We start from the raw sequence: 10,416 nt of genomic DNA on the forward strand, positions 1-10,416 counted from the left end.
ATATATTTATGGATTAATTTCAGTTTACCCCCCCTAAGGTTTGGGGGTGACATGTCACCCCCTCTACTCTCAATTTTCAATTTTTACCCCCCAAGCTTTCCAATTTTAATCAGTCGTGTCCAATTTCTCAGATTCCGTCCAAATTGGACATTAACTCTCACGATCGGACCCACTTTAAGGGCTAAAATAGTCACTTGAAGACAGAAAAAAAATTTAACACACAAAAAAAAAAAAAACTTTTTCTTCTTCCTTCATCCTCCTATCCCCAATCTAACCTTGATTTCCATTCACCTCCCTTCGAAACTCCAACTCCTCCAAACCCTAGATTCCCAATCCCCAAACGCTTCTTCCTCTACCTCAATCCCACAAATGGACCGGCCGGACTCCTCTTCCAACGGCGACGACGATCGCCAAAACCTAATCGAACAGAAAGAGCGCAAGCAGCGGCAGCTCCCCAGTCCTCGATCCACCACCACTTTCCACATCTACGACGGCGATGTTGACCACCACCGCGACATACGACGTCGTTTCGCCACCCTCAAGCTCGGTGACTTGTTCAACAAGCTGTTCCTCATCTTCTTCAACTTCATCCCTCTCGTTGTCCTCATCCTCTTTTCACCACCGACATCAAGAGCCTCTTCTTCTCCCACCTCTCCGTCCCTCTCTCCGATTCACTCTCTGATAAGCTCCACAAGTCCGAATTACAAGTTGTCTTCTTGCTCCTCCAGCAGCAGCTCGGTCTCTTCGACCTCAGGAACCAAACGCATCCCAATTCCACTTTGAATCACTCCAATTCTGAAATTCAGGATTTCAAATCCTCAATTTTGAGGCAGATTTCGTTGAATAAGGAGATTTAGCAGGTGTTGTTAGCTCCACATAGCTCCTGGAACTCATCATTGGAATCTGGAGATTTCCGAGAATCTAAAGCCTCAGCGATTGCTGCAGAGTAGTGGACCAGCGGTTTTCAGAGAGAAGAACAATTGAGTGGAAGCCTAATTCCGATAAGCACTTGTTGGCGATTTGTGTTTCGGGCCAGATGTCCAACCATTTGATCTGCTTAGAGAAGCACATGTTCTTCGCAGTTCTTCGCAGCATTGCTGAACTGGGTTTTAGTGATTCCTAGCTCTAAAGTGGATTACCAGTAATGGTGATTCGTAGCAAAAGCCCATTCATTCTGCTATTGAGTCTTCAGGAATTGATAGAGTAATGGTGGTCATCAACCAGTAATAAACTTTATTCATTCTGCTATTGAGTCTTCATGAATCGGAGGTGGGTCTTTGGGGCAGCCCATCTGAGATGAGAGCAAGAAGAAGAAGAGGATCTAAGGAAGAAGAAGAAATGAGTTTTTTTTTTTTTTTTTTTTGCTTCAAAATTTTTCTGTCTTGAAATGATTATTTTAACCCTTGAAGTGGGTCTGATCGTCAGAAGTTAAGTTCAATTTGGACGAACTCTGAGAAACTGGACACGGCTGACTGAAATTGGAAAACTTAGAGAGTAAAAATTCAAAATTGAGAGGTTTGGGAGTGACATCGTTAAACCTCAGGGGGGTAAACCGAAATTGATCCTGACTTTTTCTTTTAAATAGCATTAGGTTTAGCACATTCAGTGGTCATAGGGTGAGATAGTCTTTGTGTGGAGAAAGAGGCATTTACTATCCTTGACATGACCATAACAACGAAACTCAAAACATATCATTGAGATCCCCTTATACACCACTCACCCATAAGCTACTTCCTCAACGTCTACAAAGGGCCTAAGAGGTTTAGAAAGATCTACTCAACAGACTCCAGCAAATTTGCCCCTAGTTTGAGCAGTGGTCGCCTGGTTAACCTTTACCACTTCACTAAGGAGATTACCTAGTTTAACCACAGTAGTCTTTGAAATACTTCACTGGAAGATCACAAAGTCGCACCCACAAAGCCATTTTGCAAATGATTTCGGTGAGGGTCAAACTCAGGTCTCCATCTCTGAACAACCAGAGTTTGTCCAGCCAGAATCCATGGGCCACCACACAAGACAGCATTCATGTCCTCCTCAAGATTGAATTTCACAATGACGTAATTATATGGGAATATCAATTAGACTCCAGCCCCCTTTAAGCTTCCATTTTCTTTGTAGCCCTTTTAGCATAAACATCAGAATTAGGTTTCCCCATTAGTTTCACAACTACTGCACAACGCCAATCATACTTTAATTTGTTATGAACTTTCTGAGAAAATGATACATTAGGTCCAGGCTTACCAGCAGTATAGGAGCAATCTTCATATGTCATTTCAAAGTCATCCAACACAGTTTGCTTGAATCAATCCACCAGGTTCTTCAAGGTGCTTGCATAGCAGATCAGCGTCACATTGGTGGTTGTCTTCTGGTATCCAGATCTTCCATTCTCATGGCTGCCAAATCAGAGCTCAATTCATCCCCATTTTGAATCCGTTTGTGCTGGAATAGGCACTACCTTATCGAGGTAGCCACAAAGTTCTGAACAAGGTTCACCGGTACTAGAAGAGTACAGGTCCACGCCGCGAAAGTGAGGTCAAGGTATTGTACCAGTTACTTTCGTAGAGAAAAAGAAAAGTCAACCGTGAGGCGCATTTTTCTTCACACAAGGCATTTACATATTGCAACATTGAATTCACTTCTAATAGGTACAAAACTTTCTAGAAGGCATTTACATATTCCATCAACTCCCTTTTCCTACTGGAACTAGGAGTGATCCTACTCGCTTTTCCTACGTAAATTAGGGAGTGATCCCTGCTTTATCACCTCGACTAGGTGCATGTGACATGGCTTCATCTCGAAGTGGTCCAGATATCTGAAACAAAAGATAAGCAACAAAAGGATTAAGAGTGTCTGTTTCCCACCTATATCCAATGTACGATCATGAAATACCATACATTCAGCTATAAAAAATAAAAATAATATACAGACCTGTATGCATTCATTTAAAGCATCCAATATTATTGCAGTGATTTCTCTATCAGTTTCCTGCTCAAAAATTGCACTCTCATACTTCAGTGGCACAAAAGACAAACATATCATGAGAAGATTCAGAGCATTGCGCCATGATCATGAGTTCATGACAAACAATAAGCAACCTGATGTGATGCTTCCACCAGAGCTGGAAGGATGTGGTCAGACAATTTCTTTATATAGGTTTCATTACATCCTTGGGATTGTCTTTTCTCTATAGCTAACTTTGCAGAAAGCAGTAGCTTCGGCATTGCTTGAAAGACAACAGAAATAATTCTTTATCAAGATATGGATCAAAACCTCCACTGACGTATCAAGAGGAAGGAGCAAAATAGGAACATCTAATATCATCAGTGAATACTACCTGAAACAGCAGACTTCCTCACTTTTTCATGGATATAAGATATAAGTGGAACTAACGTTGGAGCAACCTGCAATTAAATGACCCTTTTTAGACTCATATGATTGAAGGCCTGGCAAGAAAAGTTCTTATTACACTACGACAGACCCGATCGATCCATGGAAAGAATCCTTCCTTCAGTTCATCAGCATAGCAACACAGCAAATTGCAAGCTGTAACTTTTTCCTCCAACACACTAGTCTTGATTCTAATCCTTTTATCTCCAAGAGTAATTGTTTCCATACTGTAGCACAGACCAACTTTTAGCATGACATCAAGAACCAAAGGGAAGCATGAATATTGCAACATCTTATACACTCAGTAACCATTCACTCATCAGGGCTCTAAACACAATTTTGTTTTTTTAAGTATGGAGGTCAAGGCCGTGGTTGTTATCCATGCAGACTAGTTTTTATGGCATGCAGCTAAAGGTTCATGTGAACTTGGACTCGTTAACTTGTGTGTGGTTGCTTGCAAAGAGGATGGAAGGTTCAAATAAATAAACAGGTTGTGCAGGACTTGCAGAAATTGAAACCTTTCATCATCAGATTCATCCATATCACTATTGTCATTTGCGGAGGTAACGGTTTCAACAGGCTTAATTTGAACAAACTGAAGCAAAGGAGGCATAACAGCACCCATGTATGGAAGGAAATCTTGTCCTAGACACTTGCAGAGGTCAGCGCATATCTACAACATTGTACATAAACTGTTATAAGATGGTATTAATTGCACTTTCTGAGCAGGGTAATTTTAAGATAAAATACCTGTAGCATGCAACTTGCAGTTGGGTCATCTAGCTCCATTTGAGATCCTTGAAAAGACATCAGCACTTCCATGACCTTACAGAAGTTTACCGCTTAAACATCATTTGGTACGTATGTACATTAACTAGCCGATTTCAACAACCAAACAAAACAAAACAGCTGCAGGTTTCTTGGTTAAGTAAAAATGAAGATGCTCAAATTTTAATTTCTAATCCGGAGAACAGAATATACTATATGCAATAAATATGCATCAAGAAGAAAATTAAATCCGTCCTATCAATAACCATTGGTAGCAAGATACATATCTCATGTAAATTCCAAAATGAGGAAGCACCGATGTAACGACTGGTTTCATATAAATGACTTACTTTCTTAGCATCATCCCTGAATTTCTCCTTTCCAACAGCCATACCAACCAGGCTAATACACTCCACGGACTTGGACCAAACCGGGTTATTAGTGGCATCCAACAACATACCTCTCAGGGGAATCATGACATCTTCATAGTATTTTTGGAATTGGTCCTACAGATCCCATTACCATCCAATTGAATCATCCACAACACAAACATTGAACTAGAAGAACACATTATAGAGAAAAATACCGGAAATGAAACAACGACTGATGCCAAAGCAGTCAATGCTTCTACATGCACCATTTGTATCTCACTCTGCATAAGACATAAAAGTTGAGACATGTAAAATAGTACTTCAAAAGAACATGCAAGTCCTGCATCATCAATGTGGTACAGTTTATACAAGCAATTACCTGCAAAAGTACAACCAATTGGGAAACCACTTCATCCAAATAAGGTGTCAAGATATCACTAGCACATTTCTCAATGAATTTTTGCAGTGCTGAAGCAGCACAAGCCTGCAGATATCAAATTACATGAAGTAACAATTATTAGCCATTGATTTCCTAGCAAAAGAAAAGGACAAGCTTCCTTCAAATAACATGGCCTTGACAATAAGCATGTCTGACAAAAAGAACTCCACAAATGAGCAAACAAACAAAATGCCAGCATATTCAATATCCTCCAGAGCCACACAATTCCCAAGTACAAAAACCAATCTTGTCTAACACAAAAAGCTGTCAATTTCTTTACTCAAAAGTGAACTTTTAGATCCTCATTACTTCATAGAACCTAGCATGGCAAGAAGCAAAATCATCACCAGTCAAAAATTATTAGGATTAAACAATCTTGTCAGACATTAACTTACCAGTAGATGACGGTTCTGCAAACCATATATAGTGGCATTCAGTGCAGAAAACACCTGTTGATGATATTGAACTTGCAGGTCTGGGGCCAAATAAGTAGACAACTGGCCAACTGCATTAATAGCTGACCACCTTACCCGAATATGAGGATGTTCAAGGGAGTTCAAAACCATTGCCACCACTTGCTCCAAATCTTTTATCATTATCTGCAGCAAATAGAAAAAAGAAAAGATATACAATAAGATAACTTGAATACATTTCACTGCAACAGGTGGAATGATGCATAAAAAAATGAATAATTTGCTGCGCTGAACTTTTCACATTATTGATATAGAAGTGAGTAGGAGACCACTTGGAAACTGCATCAAGAATCGTAATACGAGTATGCGTGCATCTCATACATGACAATCATCATTATTTTGGTTGATTAGTATGTATTTTCACAGTGCCCCGTCTTTCCAATTACGCAGCATGGGTACATGAAGTTTATGAGTTAACAACTAGTCCAAGCTTGATTTGTTACCAAATAACATGTGGGGGTCATTAGTTTCAGGTCTATGCAGGATATATCAAATACAAAATAATTATTTTTCACAGTGCCCCGTCTTTCCAATTATGCAGCATGGCCAAGTGAAGTTCATGAGTTGACAACTATTTCAATCTCGATTCATTACAAAGAACAGTGACAATATGTTTCAATTCTATGCAGGATTTAGGGTTGATACCTCAGAGCAACCCTCAGCGATTTGAGCAAGGGCAATCAATGCTGCATGATGCTTGGGCCACTCGGGTGCAGCAAAATGGGAAGTAAAGTGTTCTAACGCAATTGGAACAATGTTATTGCCACCCAAGGCAATGGCAAGCCTATGCAAACACTCCTGCCCAACACAGTAGTCACCACTTACACCCAAGGCAATGTCATCATCAGTCTCAGCTGTATGCCATGAGGGATCATCCTTGACATTTGAAACCATCCTCATTAAAATGGGAAAAAGTAGACCAACAAACTCCCGACACCTCCTCATTATCCATGGTGCACGCTCTCCGGCCTCGGCCAGAGTAATCAGAAACTCAATGGCCAAGTGCCTCGTCCCTTGTTCCAAGACATCTATGGCTTCAGCAATCTGCAGCATAGCCCGGATGATCTGCCCGTTGCGGCTGAGCAACGTCGGATGGGTCCCGGCCAATTCAATGAACAACTTGATCGCTTCCTGTGCCATGATCTCCTTCCCTTTGTTCAATTCCCCCATCACTGTTCTCATCATTTCTATCAAGACGTCGTGAAACATATTCGGATCTTCAGAGCTGGACAAACACCGAATGAAACTGACCACCGCACTAAACGCGGCTATCTTAACTTCATTTGACCTTGTGGAGGAGCTCAAGCAGTATAAGAAGACGGTGTGTAATTCGTCTATAAACGGGGTAAAGAAGTCCGCGAGCTGATCGAAAATCAAGAAGGAGCATTCCTGAAGCTTCGGCGGCGCATCGTAGGAGGTGGATTGGAACTGAAAGGGCAAGAGCTCCGGCCAGCCTTCGCCGCCCAACAACTCTAACTCTGCGGAGGCGAGCTCCGACACGGCGTAGCAGATGGCCTTCGAAATCGATGTTCGGGTGTCCTCGCGTTGAATACAAGATAATAGAGTATGTTTGAGGGTGGATATGGTGTTAGGAGAGAGTCTTCGCCACAGGTCACCGGTGAGTAGTTGCTTCCGGAGGAGAATGGAGCACATGGCTCGGGTCTTATCGTCGGGAGAGACCTGGAGAAGCTGAGCGAGTTTGAGAGAAAGCGACTCGTGATCGGCTTGCTTGCAGATGTTGAAGACGAGCTCGGCCTCGGACCGCTTCTCGGAGGAGATGAGGTCGGAGATTAGGGTTTGCAAAGAGGAGGGGGAGGAGATTAAGTGGGAGATTACGGTTTGGAAAGTGGCGGCGGGCTCAGGACCGAGAATGGCCGCCAGTTGCTGATGCTCAGTAGACTCCGCCATTCCAATACGCTGACGGAGAAAGGAAGAAACACGAGGGGAAGAAGAAACAAGAAGAAAGAAAGGAAAGAAAGGGAGGAGGGAGGGAAGGAAAAAGTGTTTGAGATTTCAATTAGGGAAAATTTTGTAACCAGTATACCAAATAAAGACCACTAATAATTTTTAGGGTTATTATCACAAATGATATCTGAATTTTTCCTCGATGGTACCTGAACTTCAATTTTGATCACAACCAGTACCCAAACTTTTCGATTTTATTTTAAATAGTACCTAAGGCCACCTTTGGTCACTATTCCGGCTAAAAAACCCAAATCTAAAAAAATCAAAAAAAAAAAAAAAGTTCAAGGCAAGTCTATTACCAAAAAAATCATCACTATATATGATCACAACCCTTGAAATCATCAAAAATCAACACTATGATCGCCTCTCATGCTGTTTTTAGTCAGAATAGTGATCGGAGGTGGCTCTAGGTACCATTTAAAATGAAATCAAAAGGCTCGGGTACTGGTTGTGATCAAAATTGAAGTTCAGGTACCATCAATAAAATTGAAGTATAATTCAGGTACCATTTGTGATAATAACCCTAATTTTTATACATAAAGGTCGCGTTTGTTTGCCTGGATTAATAATTGGATAGGACTAACAAAATTCCAAGCTAGTGTTTGGTGGTTCAGTTTACTCAAATGATTGGAAATTAAATCTTGTCAAGGTAGGATATAACTCTCCTATTGGAGAGGTGGGAAATGCACAATCATACAAGATTATAACAATGGGCATTCTGGATCTTGACCAAATTACCACCATCCTTCTTCAGTCAAAATATGAACACCGGCCAGCCTTGTATCCTCCTCAGTGCGATCTGATCTAACCCAAACATCCCACGCTCAATCCCTCTGTCTCGGGCAGCGGCGGCAGGAGCTCGACATCCCTCTCAGTCTCTCTCTTCCACTGCGTCGGCCCACTAGCTGCACTGAATTCGACTTCAATTTGCCTACACTCAACGGAGCTATCCAAAACGAACGAAGACCGGAGAGCTGCGACGTTGTGGCTTTGACCTCAAAGAGAAACCTCTGCCGGTGTGTTGGGCTTGAAGAGTGAAGCTTTGGCGGTGGCTTGGAGGAGAGTGAGATAGAGAAGGGTCGGGTTGGCTGTGGAGGCCCTGGGTCAGGGTTAAGTTGGGGTAGAGAAGAGGAGTTGAGTTTGCATCTGAGTATTGGTGGTGGTAGAGGAGGAGTTGACAACAGATCTGGTTTTTTTCCATTCCAGCTGTAATCCTCTTATACCAAACACATGAAAACATTAAAACAAATCTAATCTTATCCTAATCCAATCCAATTATTATCTGAATCCATTCCTATCCTGGATGCCAAACGTGGCCAAAGTTCTAAACCGAGCATTTTGGTACACAAAATCTGAAAGCCGACCCACTATTCGTATAATTCGTTAATGACGCCGTTAACTCTATGTCATTAGTCATTTATTTAAGGGTAATTTAGTACTCTTTGACTCTCTCCTCTCCACAAACCCAAGTCACCCAACCACCTCTGATTAGAATTTCGAATAGATTTGTAGAGGACAACGGTGCTGAGTTCGGCCGGTGGGATTGACCGGAATAACAAGATCTCTGAGACTCCAGTGGTCTTGAATGTCTACGACCTCACCCCTATCAACAATTATTCAGTTTCATTCGGTCTCGGAATATTTCGCCCCAGTATTGAAGGTTTGGGTTTATTTTTGTTCTTCATGTTTTGGTGATCGATCTGGGTGTGGTTATGTATTGGTTTTCAATGTTTGCAATGGTTCTGAGAATAGGAAAACAATACTGGGTATTGTTAATTATGATGGATGCATCTATATTTTGGGCCAAGATTGGTACTTTAAACCTTGATGTAATTGAATGGAACACAAAGTGGTTAGAATAGCCCTAGATTCCAAGGTGGAGCTGTATGGATCTTCTGGGTCTTGAAGTTTTCACCTTTTTCAAGTAATTTAGTTTATGGGTCTTAGTTTACATTTTTCAGTATTGGTTTTCTTCTGGGACTCTTCGATCTTCTGGGACTATGGGGTTTATGGGTGTAGTTACTTTACAATGAGGTGGGTTTGAGCTGAGGAATAGAGAAGAAAATCTTATAGAGTTGTTTAGAGGTTTTGATCCTTGGTTCAGCCTATCTGGAAGTTGATTATGGCGCAGAGAGGCCGGGGAGCAGTGGCTAGGCAGTTGGCGAGGTGGTAGTCGAGGTCTTGGGTGGCTTGGTGGCGGAGCGGATCGGGGAGGACCAGAAGAGGTGGTGAGTTGGAGGATTTGGGTGAGTGGATTTTGGGAAAAAGATGAGGGGATGGTGGACGACGGAGTGGACGGAGTGACGATGATGGTGCTATAGTGGCAGGAGAGGAGGTGGTTGCAGTGGTCCATCCATGTGGCAGAAACTGATGATGAAAGGGTGGTGCTGCTGCATGGAGCAAGTAGGTGTGTGTGTGTGAGAGAGAGAGAGAGAGAGAGAGAGAGAGAGAGAGAGATGGGTGGCAAGAGTGAGAGAGAGAGAGAGACTGATTTACCCCTCAATTTATGCCAGGTAGCAGAGGATGAAACGTCTTTAGTGACGTCGTGTTTAGATAGTGGGTCGGGTTTCAGATTTCGTGTACCGAAATGCTCGGTTTAGAACTTTATGTATAGAAATTATTAGTGGCCTTAGTTCGTGTACTGTTTGCAAAATTTTCCCTTTCAATTATATATAGTAGTCTTTCTCCACACATGCTCTACATGTGCAAGTTATTATTATTATTTTTTTAGAAAATAAAAAAAGAAAAGAACGGAGTTAGTTATTGTAGAAAAAAGATAATAGAGAGAAAAGTGGGTTGTGGATACTTTTTATTTTATTTTTTTAATAAAAATATATTTTGGAAATATCTTAATTATTCTTCTAATTTAATTAATTCTCAAAGTTTATTAATCTTTTAGGGTCATTTATGTTAAAATTCTAAATTTTGGCTAACAAACCATGTTCTCTTAATAATAGTATAGATAATACAAGATAGGCGACAAGATAAGATACATTGACAATGGTTTTCCATA

General features: G+C 41.3%; 1 protein-coding gene across 1 annotated transcript; it reads right to left on the reverse strand.

Moving 5' to 3' along the window:
* Positions 1-1,252: 1,252 nt before the first annotated feature.
* LOC112164492 (importin-5) lies at positions 1,253-7,405 on the reverse strand. Its single transcript, XM_024300708.2, has 14 exons — positions 6,084-7,405; positions 5,361-5,564; positions 4,906-5,010; positions 4,742-4,807; positions 4,506-4,661; positions 4,138-4,212; positions 3,906-4,060; positions 3,479-3,614; positions 3,335-3,401; positions 3,096-3,223; positions 2,929-2,985; positions 2,242-2,812; positions 1,857-2,120; positions 1,253-1,291 (listed from the first exon to the last, which is right to left on the reverse strand). The coding sequence occupies exons 1-12, from the start codon at positions 7,344-7,346 to the stop codon at positions 2,738-2,740; spliced, it is 2,487 nt and encodes an 828-aa protein (XP_024156476.1). The 5' UTR covers positions 7,347-7,405; the 3' UTR covers positions 1,253-1,291; positions 1,857-2,120; positions 2,242-2,737.
* Between the last annotated feature and the right edge of the window lie 3,011 nt (positions 7,406-10,416).

The sequence above is a fragment of the Rosa chinensis genome, chromosome 5 (genome assembly GCF_002994745.2).
Source record: "Rosa chinensis cultivar Old Blush chromosome 5, RchiOBHm-V2, whole genome shotgun sequence".
NCBI lineage: Eukaryota > Viridiplantae > Streptophyta > Magnoliopsida > Rosales > Rosaceae > Rosa > Rosa chinensis.

Excerpts from the sequence above, each read along its gene's own strand:
- LOC112164492 (XM_024300708.2), bottom strand. The coding sequence starts at position 7,346 with ATGGCGGAGTCTACTGAGCATCAGCAACTGGCGGCCATTCTCGGTCCT. Across the intron at positions 4,808-4,905 it reads AATTGGTTGTACTTTTGCAG|AGTGAGATACAAATGGTGCA; the intron begins GTAATTGCTTGT and ends TGTCTTATGCAG. Across the intron at positions 4,662-4,741 it reads CAGTCGTTGTTTCATTTCCG|GACCAATTCCAAAAATACTA; the intron begins GTATTTTTCTCT and ends TGGGATCTGTAG.